Source organism: Bicyclus anynana, chromosome 15, assembly GCF_947172395.1.
Source record: "Bicyclus anynana chromosome 15, ilBicAnyn1.1, whole genome shotgun sequence".
NCBI classification, from domain to species: Eukaryota; Metazoa; Arthropoda; class Insecta; order Lepidoptera; family Nymphalidae; genus Bicyclus; species Bicyclus anynana.
The window spans coordinates 13,853,872-13,868,250 of record NC_069097.1 but is presented as its reverse complement, the minus strand read 5'-3'; the positions used below and the strand labels follow the sequence as shown (position 1 = coordinate 13,868,250).

Genomic DNA, 14,379 nt, shown 5'->3' with positions numbered 1-14,379 from the left:
ATATCCCTATTATAAAATCTTTGATAAGAAATTGCCCTCTTTCGTTCCAGACTATGCAACCCGAACACAAAAAACCTCGAGGAAGTGGACGAAATCGAAAGCATCAGCCCCGGACGAGACGACGACGGCGACGAGACGAGGACGAGGTTCCTCTCCGACTGACGACGTCGCTATTAGATAATGGACTCTAATGCGAGGTAATACGCACCTTTTTTGCGTACAAGAATGGTTGGACATAGATATAGGACTAAAGTTTGCAATGGACTTGGTTGTCTGGAAACTTTTTATGTCTAAAATTCTAATACATAAAATATGTACCAACGATAAAGTGGTTGTATGTGTGTATGTATATCTATGTTGTAGTATATATCAATGACTGTAGATTTTTTTTAAATTGATGCGAAGTTTTGACATTTTGTAGGTATTCACAGCTTCGAGCTCATATTCGAGCTTTTTCATATTATGGCTTTTACGCAGCAGTTAAAAATACCAACATGCAAATTTTCATCCAATCAGCAACGTGATACCAACATGCAGATATATATGTTGACCAATCGCAGAGTTTGTTTAACATGCGTTTTGTGATTGGTCTAACATAAAACATATTATATAGTCTTTAACATCGTTCAAGTTCGCATCAGTTTAGAAAAGTTTATAAATATGAAATTGACGGTAGATTAACAAAATAAACATTACTGATTGACATGAAAAATATTGTAACTCGTGAATTTTTGATGACATCAATTCTCATATTCAAAACTTTATAAATAACATTGAAATTTTAAATGTACTCTCAATGTCATCTGTAGTTATGTAAATAACACCATATAAATAGTAATTGTTTTTGTTCATTTTTTGTTATTTTGAAATGATTTTTATTATTTGATTTGAGACCAGAAAAGGTTAAATAGATTTTGAAGGTACTTTGCTTATTATTTAACTGCCTGTATTTTGAGGGTACATTTAAAAGTGTAATTTTTCCATCTCACAAAGACCATTTAACTTCTATTGTTGTAGTATCTATGGACAGATATGTAAAAATTTGACGTTAACACATACAATTTTATGGTCTTCTTATGACAGATTCAGTTGATATTAATTTGTGTACGTGTAATATTTTGATATGTCATCGAAATTAGATTGAATTGTAATATATATATGTTGACGATAGAGCATATTTTGACGTAATATAATATATTCATATGGTATGTGATGGATGTTCTGGTATTACTTAGGCTAACAGTAAATGTGGAGAAATAACCAATGAAATTATTGGGATATGACGCGATACGGTGACCTGACCAATCAATTAAATCGTCGTACGTAAAAGTGTATAATTAGACCAATGAGATTATTGGGATATGACGTAATAAAATGTTGACGTCACCTGGCCAATCAGTTTATTCAACGAACGTTAAACTGTATAATAATTAAACAGATATTTGAATTGACTGCCGTTTGCGGTCTGCGGTGACTTAAGTAATATTCTGAAGTTGTTATAGAAATCTTGATGTTTGTGAATTTTAAATAACTACAGTCTGCCTAGTGGCAGTTTAGAATGTTTTCATACTGTGACGATCGCGTAACCGTAAACGCAAATTTCTAAGGAATTGAAACAGCGCCATCTAGTGGCACTACTGCACAACTGTTTTAATTCCTTGCAAATTCGCGTCAACGGTTACGCAATAGTCACAGTATGAAAACATTGAAAACTGCCACTAGGCAATCTGAACATTTTTTAACAGATAAAAAATAATTATTGTTCACAATTTCCATAGTCTGTAATAGTAGATGTTTGATGTGACAGAGTACAAAATATGTCTGGAATATAATTTGGATTAGAACAGGACATAATTAACACAAGGGTTAGAAGAGTGAGATTGAGATCAAATTCACCTACATCCAGAATCACATTACATACACCGTTTTTCAGTTTAAAGTGTGATTCTAGGCATAATCAGTAAAAAACGTTTATTGGCATAGGATCGAATCCCGTGTTTAGTGTGTATACGCCTTTAGAATGCTTTGGGTATCAGTGTTTGAATAAACAAAACTCTTTCGCTAAATTTTGCGTTACTCTAAAAGGTAAATTATATTAATCCGACGCATACCTACAGATATTCACAAATCGTCGTTATATAATTATTTATTTATAGATGCAACTTCTTTATAACTGGTTTGAGTACCAACCCGCACTACTGAAAAATCGCATCGCAAAAAATTGAAGTTTGCGGTTTCTCCAATATGAATATAATTCACTTTGAATATTGCAAAATCTTTAACCGCAAATGAAGTTACAGAGTTTTGTTTATAAAGGTTGTAATTTCGAGGTGCTGCCTTATTTAAAATAGCTAGAAGATTATTTTAGAAGGGCTAGCTATAGTTATAGCTTCAGTGGATATTGAGAAACTTCGTATTGTAAAATAACCTCAAAAGACTTGCAGTAGTGTTTTTATATATACTAAGATCTTCGTACAAATAATCACAATTATGTATAAATACGTAATAATTCTAGAAAGAAGACAAATAGCGTTTTTGGAAAATATAAATAGCAGAATTACGATATTGCCAGGAGAGAAGGAGATAACTTAGAGAAACTAGTGATCACTGGCAAATTGGAAGGAAAGAGAACCTCATGGACGATGCGTTAGTCTTATTCGCGCCACTCTCGACACCAAGGTACATCCACGACCCTCATTGCTGAGGGTCATGACTAACATTATCTTTATACCATAGAGATTATCCCACGATTCTCTAATCCTTTGAGATTGCCTCTTACCATATTTACCACGTAACCGCACGCATTACAATCGGCATACTGAAGAAATTTTCGCTCCGTCGGTAGTGTGCGTTGGACCCTAAACTAAATCCGACCAGAAATGCTATATCCGCGTTATGACCGGTCACCGGTATGCGGGTAACTCTCAATTTACTAAAATTGTGGATTTCTTCTGTGTTAACATATACTTATGAAATTTATGTCCTGTGCGTTTAGATTAGGATAGTTCAATGTAAATTATATTAATGATAATGATTGAAGAAATGTGAAAAAAAATGTTTTCTCTATTTATTATAACTCGCCACTCATGTTTTCATAAAAAAAAATTAGATTTGCTAATTTCAATTAAATTAGCGTATTAGTTAAACTAATACATAAATTATTATCATTTAATGACCTTTCGATAAAGAACAATGTGACAAAATGGGCCAACGTAGATAGATATCGTGACTTAATTAAAACTCAAAATACGATGATAAGCAAATGGTTTTTTTTAAAGGGTTATTTTTCCATTTTAACCTACTTCTAATTGGAGAAGGTTCTTATTTCATATTTATTTGTTATGTGTTGATGTATGATGATTGTGAAATGATTTTAATATTTTTTTTATTAGAACCAGGGTAGTTCCCTATTGAGGGCCATTGAAAAGTTGAAGAAATCTTTCGGTTTAATTTTTCGGGTAAAATTACAAAAATAATATTTCATATAACTTCATTATTATTATATAAATCTAAATAAACTGAAAAAAATATATAGTTATTAAAAAAGGATAACACTTTATTATATTATAATATTAGGTAATAAATTAGTGGAGAAATTAGCATTTCTTAAAATAGGTTTAACAATAAAGAACTTATCGATCTGTGAATGTGGGTAGTAACGAAATAGACAGTATTTTTGACGTTTATTACAAATTCAAATTAATAAAATAAATATTTTCAAATATAGAACACTAAATCTAATTGTTATTTTACATACAAAAATCATATTCGTATTAATAAGTACAAAATGCTAAACGAATGTAAAATCAAATGAAATTAACAGTCATTTGAATGATCCTTATTTTTAATTACTCTGTGTAGTTTATAATTGCCCGTCAACCTGTATTGGAGCAGTATGGTGGGTCTAGATAATATCCCCATAGAGGACTGTACAGGACCGTAAAAAGGCATACAATAATGATGACGAATAATTTGGTATCAGCTTCTTCTTTGAGATTTTATATGTTACGCTCAAAGATTGAAAACGGTCAGTGAACGGAAAAATAGCTCACAACGCGTCGTGGTCACAGTAAAACATCCACATGGCGAAATTCTATTCTAATGTTATGGCTCAGATGAAAACGCGCACGACGCCTTGTGGCAATCACAAGAAGAACAAATAGCGAAATTTGTGTCGTGGCTGACGTACTATTCGATCTCAACGCGTTGTAGCAATGAAGAAAAGCAATGACGCGTTCTGAGCATTCATTGTTTTAACCATATCACGACGGACAGGTTGTAAGTTGTCGGCTCGGGTGCAAAGCCGCATTAAAACATCAGTGTTATTCATTTCTTTTCTGTTTAGAGTGAATTTTAATGTCAACCTGTACCCATCGATCGTAGATCGTTAGATGGACCTCAAAGTGTCGCGGAATTGTCATTGGTTTCGCACATTGAGTACGTCATCACTCGTAACACATTTCTCTTTATTCATGTTGTGGCTTGCGTTTTTACACTTCCAAAATGAACACGTAGGCATAATTAAGGGATTAAAATAAGAAAATACAGTAAATACTTTTTTAGGTCCACGTCGACTCAAAGCATGCGCTTGTTACGTACTAAGATAAGATGTGCGTGCACGTCTTTGGGTAATGACATAAAATTGTGCGTTCTCTAATATGGAGGGGCCCATCTAACGATTTATATCGATGCCTGTACCTGTACATGTACAAGCTTTCTTGTAATATACTGTTTAATTTGTATTTCTTATTAATATTACTTCTAAATTATATGCTCAATGCAAATACTGCATATTTGTAATTCTTGTTTTTTTTTTTTTTAATTTTAATAACAGCGACTTATTGTGTAAATGATGACTGAAATTTATGTAAGAGTTAGAGACTGATGAATGAGATAGATCGAGTATGATTTTGACAACGATTTTGTGCAGGGTTTTAGGGAATACCGTCGCATACTTGAGCGACTTGGCATGCCGTCGCATACTTGAGCGACTTGGCATGCCGTCGCATACTTGAGCGACTTGGCATACCGTCGCATACTTGAGCGACTTGGCATACCGTCGCATACTTGAGCGACTTGGCATACCGTCGCATACTTGAGTGACTTGGCATACCGTCGCATACTTGAGCGGCTTGGCATACCGTCGCATACTTGAGCGACTTGGCATACCGTCGCATACTTATGCGACTTGGCATACCGTTGCTTTTGAGCGACTTGGCATACCGTCGCATACTTAGCGAATTGGCATACCGTCGCATACTTGAGCGACTTGGCATACCGTCGCATACTTAGCGAATTGGCATACCGTCGCATACTTGAGCGACTTGGCATACCGTCGCATACTTGAGCGACTTGGCATACCGTCGCATGTTTTACCCTAAAACCCTGTAAAAGCGTGAATATAATATTATAGTACCCTCAAACAACGAATAGGGTAAAATAGACCAAATTTTGAATGGCATTTTTTAAGTTTAAATCTTACGAGTAAGATACATTTACATTCAACAAGTCATCGTGAATCTGATACAGTTTTTAGAGAAGCTTTCAAAATTTGGCTCTACAAATAGTTTTTGTACTTTAGGATTATTGATTCAGATTATAGTTTCTTCAATATCAATATGTACTCAGTGCTATGTCAACTATGACGTCACTAAAGTTTTCTGAATCATACCTAAATAAAATTTAATATAGAAATGTTGTTTTGATAAAAAAAAAATACTTAACATAAGTACTTCTTAAGTTATTCGTGCGTAAAAGGGCAAATGATATTTTTATAACTGAAAAAAAAACATACAACAAAATAAGTAATGTTAGTGCGCCTGGCGTGCATTTTTTAGTTTTTAGAAATCTTGAAAACATTTTGAAAGTGAAAGCTGAAGTGGTAAATAAAAGTTACTTTTCAAATTTCGATTGAAATCATAAAAGAAATATATCGTTGTTTTTCAAACTTGGAATTACTAAAGCCAACCACACACAATCAAATTACCACAAAACCTCGCTTAGTGATGTGAAAGTGAAAAGATGTATCGAAATATGGTTATGTCGTTTGACCTTGTGTAGGTAGCTTATAGCAAAATCGCGTATTAACAAAAGGAAACTGCCCAAAATATTAATTGAATATGTTTTATGTTAATTTTGACTATACCAGATATGACGATTCACTCGTGTTGGTCATTTGAATAGAGGGTAACTTTTTTGTCTAATGAATAATCGGCTTTGGCCGAGCAGAAAAAGTGAAGTGTGTATATTGTAACTGCAATGCAGTGAGAGACAATGCATTATTGTATTTATATTATAGTCTATATTTTATTTTTTTGTAAATTACCTGTGATTGCTATGTCATATATGTAGGGTAAGCTACGCGCAAACCAGAACTTTAAAAGATGTAGATGGTATTTTAATTTTTTAAACTATTTTAAAACTATTTTAATAGTCCCATTAATTATAAAAATAGGTACTTTTTATTTTGATTATTCGGACTAACAGCCAGACAACATTTTTTAGAAAAGTTCGTGTTTTGAATATCGTGTTATCTATAGGATAAGGAAAAGTTATTTTGAAATCACAGAGAGACACTTTAATTATATTACGATGGTTACTGACTCACGAGAATGAGCCGAGCCGTCATGCACGCAGCGACCAACACGCGATCAGTTCTAGCCATTGCCGCTGCAAGATCGCGAGAATAATTGATGGTATATGGCTGATATATACAGTTCGTTCGGTTCGGTGTTGCGCATAGCTTAATACGCTGGGAACCGCCAAGCTGTGCACCGCTTTTCCTACGTGCCCTCACACGAGAGCCTTAAATCGTAATTTATTGATAGGAATGTGCGGTAGAACCACTTTTATTAGTTACACCGATATTATTCGTATGCATAGAAATAATATCCTTCACTGTTTATTTTACTTGAATATGTATACAGAGCTTTTCCCCTTCTGACGCACGCTCAGACCAATTACTTTTGGACTTGTATTTTGGATTTATTTCGCACTCAAATTTACCAACAAAATTATCTGTCGTTTTTTGCGGGGGACGAGGTAAACTCGCACATCGAAAGTATTAACAAAAATAAATATGTCACGTGTCCTACACTATACACAACTATAAATTTAAATCGTAATGCACACACGTGTAATTTAAACACAATGAAACATCTATTCTGTAGACGCAGTTTGTATAATAACGTTGGATCGTGATCATATACTTTTGACAGAGTAACGTCTAGCGAGGCAGGTCCTATGGTAATTGGTCTGAGGCCGCATGCGATGTGTCACAGTTCTCACTCGAAAGTGAATTATTTGGTCCTTTTTAATTGAGCAGAGTAATTAAATTTTTGAATATTATTATCAGTTATCTGATTTGTTTTACAAATTGGACGCAAAATTGAAGATATACATATACGTTAACAAAATATTTGCCATTTCTATTAAGGGTCATGGCTCATTTAAGCCGCCCAGCACACTAAACTGGTTAAAGATTATAAAAAAATGCTATAATAAATAATAATAATAATATAAAGTATCACGTAAAATGGCATGTAGATACAATCTATAAAAAATATAAAATATTGCTGTAACTAATAACTATGGGAATACTGTAACCAAAATATTAATTTATTGTAAATAAGGATTTAATTAATCTTGTACTTAATAGAATGAGGATCGATGGATGAAATTTGTTTTTTTTTTATTTTCTATCGTCAATTTTTGTTAAATTTTTAATGAATTTTTTACAAGTTGTAATTAAAACAAATATCTTTGCCTACTTTGACATTGTGATTCAAATCATCATTTTAACTGATAAATAAAAAATATTGTGTGTTCGACCTTTATGTATGTTCCCAGTTGTATACAACCAGAATTTAATATTTAAAATAATTAGGTAGGTACTCGGTTATTTATTGAAATCAATATTAAATTCATGGGAAAGTGAGTTTTTTAGATGGATCACTCATTCATATATAGATATTAGATACATATATTTGTATCAAAACTGATTCCATCTATCCTCCATAGCTTGTTGTAGCAAGCTAGTTGAAGCATTTCGTAGAATTAAATGGAAATTGTCTGTAGTAGGTATAGGTTAAAAAGTTAAGCGATTAATAGTTTCTTAATAAGTTATCACTCGTCGTTGTAAAATAAATATACTATATATTTTCAAAGGTTGTCATTGTACTTTTTTGTTTTTGTAAAAAAAAAAATAAACACTTATTAGAATATTTCAGAATGTGATGTAAATAGTTATATGTGGAAATTATTAACAATGATTTTCTTAAAGCATTATTTGTATAGATGGTGTGCAACTTATTGGACACTTCTTGGGAACATGCTTGGTGAGAGGAAGGAGGGGAAGCCCTGATATCTAAGCTTACGTCAGCCGCTTCATCATCATCATCATCATTTTTCTTTTCTTCTCTTCTTTTTTTTTCTTCTTCTCTTCTTTTTTTTTATTTTTAATATGGTCACTGCGCAACATTAGCAATTGAATTCCGCATCACAGTGGAGCAATTTAACGATGCCTAGTCCGTGGTAACGTAACGTCTCATGCCTCATGGACCGTCCTAAGCGTCTAAAGTATGCCCGAAATTCGGCTATCGCGATAACCCGAATATTCAATGAGTGCCTAGGCATAAACGTAATACCTACATTATTTGAAAATGAAGGAAAACAGTATCTAAACTGCGTTACTTTGTCATGTGTATTTATGTCTGGGCGTACATTTACACATAGGATTTGTTTTTGCTTAATGTTGTAAACACTCGTTTCTCCTGCCTCTGGCCCTGCCCTAAGGGGTGACCAACAAGTTGCTTTATTTACTAGGCACAGCAGTAGTACATTAATTATGTTCAGAATGATGATAATTGTGCAGTGATGAATCAAGAGTATGTTTGTCTTTATCGCACATTTGCAAAAGTAGTTACCTACGAGTAATATAGGTAACTAAAATTTTCAGTAAATTGTGATTTCAAAAATTAAATCAATTTATATATAAGCACATTAATACCACGCCCACCCATCCAGAATTGGCTCTAATTTTGAAATCCAGCCTTATCAAAAGTACTTGAATTGAAATCTAAGCCTAATTGAATTAAAAGTAAATTTGAAAATTTGGCTAATAGTTATTATTATTAATTACTTAGATTAACAAATTCTAAAGCGTTTGATGAAGACAAACATGATTTTGCTATTGTTCTGAATGCATTGTATAGTAGTTTTTTCTTAATCAATCTTTTTGGACAGGATTTAAAAGAAAAGTTTTTTGTCTGATGAACGCACTTGTAAATAATAATATGAAGAGAAATTTATTTTTGTTATTGATTGTACGGATTTCTTGTTTTTTTTTTTGTGTTGACTCAGAATGAACTTTTAGTTGGTTTAATTACGAAATAATAAAGAGTTTTCGTATATATTATGCTTTCTTTTTTCTACCCTTTACCAAACATGTGAGCTTTATAAATGTAAGTATAACCTATAATATTCATCTGCTTGGAATTTATTTTTTCACAAATGCCACGGGAACAGTGGATATTTCAGGGATCAAAAGTAGCCTTTGTGTTAATCTAGAGTCCATTCAAAAATTCTGCTAAATTAGCCGCAGCGAGAAGGAGGATCAAACACACACACACTTGCTCACAAACTTTTTTTTCATGTTCTTTTTAAATTCATAAGCGCAAAATAGTAAAGCAATAAACTAATTTTAAGGAGTTTTGAAATAAAGTTAAATCTTAATGAAGATACAAGATACCTTGATGTGTAACATTTTACATATCCAATTTATGTACAAATATCAATGGAGTTTTGAATTAAAAAAAAATCTTATTTTTAATTTCCATACAGCCTTACTTTTACTGACATAATAGTCATGTGCAAAAGCTAATATAAAAAAATAAAAATAATAATAAAATAAAAGGAATTTCTTATTTAAGATTTTAATTAACAAACTTACATATTTCAGCATCTAATTCTAATTATTTACAAAGTGTGCAAGTTACACTGTAAAAACCAATAAATCTTACACCTCTAACCTTGTTTTATAAAAAAGAAATGTAATTTCCACAACAGCAGTTACTTTGTTGTTTTGATAAACAACAAATCTTCACAAGCTTCACAATATTTTTCTGTAAGCACTTTATACTGCATTCACTCACTAGATCCAATTTGCACAGTGGTGGTTGACATCATAAGATACACCCAGTGGCGTGCACTTAATTAATGCATTAAAGTACTGCATACCCTAAGAGTTGTCTTCTTAGTGCTTATTAAATACAGATTTTTCCAGTTTGTTTAATTTTATTACTAGTGCTTATCATGATCGACAACCTTATGTACGCCACTGGATATACCTCTTTAAGTGCGCTCTGAAACTCCAATCTAGTTCCATATCCTCTTAAGTCCCGCTGTAGAGTCAAAAAGCAATGGCTGTTTGAACTCCCCTCTCATATCCAGCATGTAATGCATCACCGTATTCTTCACCTTCAAAGGTAGCTGCACTTTAGCCAGCTTCCGGCTCTCCTTGCAACAAACAAATTCAATGGGCACTTTCATCATTCTGTTGTTCCCAAATGGTGAGTAGGTGATGAATGTCAAGTGACGCCCACCCTTGTTTAGGACTAGATAGCGGACAGACTTCAGTGTATACATCCATACCAAGGCTAGTGAACCAGTCCCTGGAACAATAATAAATAAATAAATATACTTAAACAATACACATCACTATCTAGCCCCAAAGTAAGCATACAGAGCAGCTTGTATTATTATTATAATATTCATACACATTTATATACTACATACAAATACTTATATATAATGTATAAATACACACAGACACTGGGAAAAACCCATTTTCATCACATAAATATTTTCCAGTTGTGGGAATCGAACCCACGGCCGTGGATGCAGAAAGCAGGGTCACTACCCACTGCGCCACAATGAAATGAAGTGATAAAAGCCTAGCCAAAATGTAATAACCCAGTGGATATGACCTCTGCCTATGATTCCGAAAGGTTTGAAGCCGGTCTGGGGCATGCACCTCCAACTTTTCAGTGTGCATTTTAAGAAACAAAATATCACATGTCTCAAACAGTGATTGAAAAACATTGTGAGGAAACCTGCATACCAGAGAATTTTCTTAATGCTCTGCATGTGTGAAATCTGCCGTTGAGCCAGCGTGGACTTTTAGCCTAAACTCTCTCATTCTGAGACGAGACTCGAGCTCAGCAGAGAGCCAAATATGGGTTGATAATGATGATATAAGCAGATGTTTTATTAAGTAGAAAACGTTCAGAATTTAATAATCATTGTGATCACTACTGGCCTATCTGTGATAGTCCAGTGCAAGGCCAGACCTCACTTTTCATAGGAGAGAGAAATCAGTGTCAATTGCAATGAATTGAACTTTTTAAAAACAGCAACTGTTGAGTTTCTTGTCAATTCTTCTCAGCAGAACCTGCCTTCTAAACCAGTGGTAGAATCTTTACAAATAGTCAACTGACATTTCAAAAGTGCTTGTAAACTGACTGTTGAAAATAAATGAATTTTGAATTTTGAAATGAATTTTTTGGTTAACACTATACTGTTAATTATATTAAAGTACTTTTGTTGAAATATTAACAATCAACATAGGCAATGGACTATGTCGAGTCAAAACGTTTATTGCCCAGATCATAGAAAAGAAATTTAATTGTAAGAATACTTAAGTGCATTGTAAGAATACATAAATACAAATTACATAGATAATTTTCTAAGTAGTTTACACATTACATTAATGTGTCCCAATACTTCCAACTTTTGATAGGTTGATATATAAAAGAGTATACTATGGGTTTTAAATTTAAATCTTTCCTTGATGACGCCCCACAGTTTCACCCGCATAGTTCCGACTTTCATAAGAAAACAGGAATAAAATATACTGTATAACACTCACAAATAATGTGGCTATTAAGTGCTAAAGGTTTTTCAAAATCGGTTTTGTAGATCCAGAGTTTATATACGCCTACAATACCACAAACTACCTCTATGTATTATTAGTCTAAGCCATTACAAAAAGAGTACATTAATATATTTACCAATAGCAACTGATATGATTCCTATAGTATTTCTATACTTATTCTCGCCTAAATTTATTTTTCTAAACCACGGCGTATCAGCTGTGATAGTGGATTTATCAACGGGTACGTCTCTTAGATTCTGCAGTGCGAACAGACCCAAATATGTCCAAAACATGTATTGGACGACAGCAAATATATTCATGTACTTATAAAACTTTGGGTTTTCATATTTAAACAATATCACGTCTTTCGTAACATTCGTATTCACGTCATGAATTGTTTTGGTTACCGCTGAACTAAATGATGCACCATTGACAGCTTTAGCACAGTTTTTCTTCAACGGGTATCGAAATGTAACTGCCCTTTTAATGGCTATTGCTGCATAAGACAAAAAGGACATTGTTTATATATTTCATAAAATAATACAATTTGAATTTGGTTGAAAACATAACCTCAGTCCTGAGTCCTCAACATTCAACAAAACATTTTCGAAAAGCTGACAATGACACTGACATCTGAGACTGAGACAGATGTCAAAATGAAAAGAAAATGTACAGATTATTATTTTATTTTTATCTATAAATTAAAATACAACTTAAATCATAGTTGGGCTTAGACTTAGACCATTAAAAATAATAGACCTGTTTCGCACCCAAATTCACCAACAAAAAGTCTGTCGTTTTTTGAGGGGGACGAGGTAAACTCACACATCGAAAACATTTAACACCATTAAGTATATTCTGTGTCCATACACTACACACAACTATATCATTAGTCTATCCACAGAATATTTATAGAATGTTCGATTACTTGATCGATTTTTTGCTGTTCCGTCAAAAGAATTGATTCTTTTTAGAAATCGTTTTTATTACAAATGTGATAAAATTATGGTAGAAGTTACTCCATCTTTTACTAAACTACAAGTTTTTGGCCGTTTTTTATGCCACTCAACTACACAAACCGACATTTTTAAGGAGCTCTTTAAGCGACGAAAACGATTACAACAATGAAACATCGATTCTATAGCAACAGTTTTTATAAACGCGTTATATCATTGATTCTTGATCTTTGACAGAGGGGCAACGGTTTAAGAGGAAGTTCCTTTCTTTTTAATGATCTAATAGCGGGTAGTAAAATAAATAATAGACTAAAATAATTAATACGTGTGTGAGTGTACTGCTTGGTATCGCTGTACCAGGCTGTACCTCTCATGTGCAAACGTACCGACTACCGCTGTCAAAGGCTCGGAGTAAATATGTTCCTTGCTCAGGACCTTTAACTATTTATCTTACCTCAGAACGCTTCATTTTTCGTCTGTGACATATACCAAAGAGGATACAAACAATCCAAAAACAACACAAAAAGACGACGGAGCCACGGAGGAAAGTGTTAGAGGTGAGTCGTACTCGCTAAAACGCGTACTGAGTGTTACGAGTACGAGTACGCCGAGAGACGCGCTCCAAAGACTAGCTCCACGAGTATTTAGAAGTACGAGCCATTAGGACCTATGGAATAGATACGTACTCCTAAATACTCAGTGGCCAGCGATTTTACATCATATTATCTGATAGTAAGCGTACATTAATTTCAACAGAGTTCTACACAGTCATTTGGACTAGTGGTATGTACACAAGGTACGAATCACTAAGAATCCTGAGTTCGATCCCGGGTAACAGAGAATCATTTTTGTCTTTTTATTTTGTTTTTCTTAATTGGTTTCTTCAACTATTTTTGGTTTTTGTAATCCACAAAAAAAAAAATATTTCAGTCATTAATTTCAAAATTTCAATTTAATTTTATTATTTAGTTATTTCTTTTAATATTACCTCATGATACTGTCGGGTTACATTAACTTGTTACTTTAGCGGATAAATAATCATACTAAAACAAATAAACATTATGTTTTTAAAATAAGGATTAAAATCAGGGACTCCAAATATTGGAGTATTAAGTGTATACTGCGTTAAAAAATCGGTCTTATGTTTGATAAGGTAAAGACAATTTTTCTTCGGCAATGGGACGTCACTCACACATTCTTAAACGAACGCGTCCGGGAACGCGTCTCGCGAGGTTTTGACTGTTGGAGTATGAAGTGTTTATTGCGTTGAAAAACCGGTCTTATGTCTAGACAACAAAGTCTATTTTCTTTCGGCATTGATAGAAGTCTCTCACTCACACATTACTAATCGAACGCGTCTCTGAACACGTCCCGCATTGGTTGGACCGTTAGAGTATTTGCGAGTATTGGACTCGCACTCTGTTGACGTCTTGCGCTCCTCGGTACTCGGTACTTCTAAATACGCTTAATACGTGTTTATGTCCCTGCTCC

At 33.5% G+C, this 14,379-nt stretch overlaps 2 protein-coding genes across 2 annotated transcripts in view; one reads left to right on the top strand and one right to left on the bottom strand.

The window, feature by feature from the left end:
* LOC112052128 (uncharacterized) overlaps window positions 1-9,410 on the top strand; it is a 130,122-nt gene extending 120,712 nt beyond the window's left edge. The window contains exon 12 of the mRNA XM_024091072.2: window positions 51-9,410. Within this exon, the coding sequence (XP_023946840.2) occupies window positions 51-162 (112 nt within the window). The 3' untranslated portion in view covers window positions 163-9,410. The remainder of the gene's footprint in view (window positions 1-50) is intronic.
* A 503-nt stretch (window positions 9,411-9,913) lies between these two features.
* On the bottom strand, window positions 9,914-12,536 carry LOC112052127 (transmembrane protein 223). Its single transcript, XM_024091070.2, has 2 exons — window positions 12,069-12,536; window positions 9,914-10,670 (listed from the first exon to the last, which is right to left on the bottom strand). Exons 1-2 carry the CDS (start codon window positions 12,448-12,450, stop codon window positions 10,375-10,377), a joined length of 678 nt encoding a protein of 225 aa, XP_023946838.2. The 5' UTR covers window positions 12,451-12,536; the 3' UTR covers window positions 9,914-10,374.
* Between the last annotated feature and the right edge of the window lie 1,843 nt (window positions 12,537-14,379).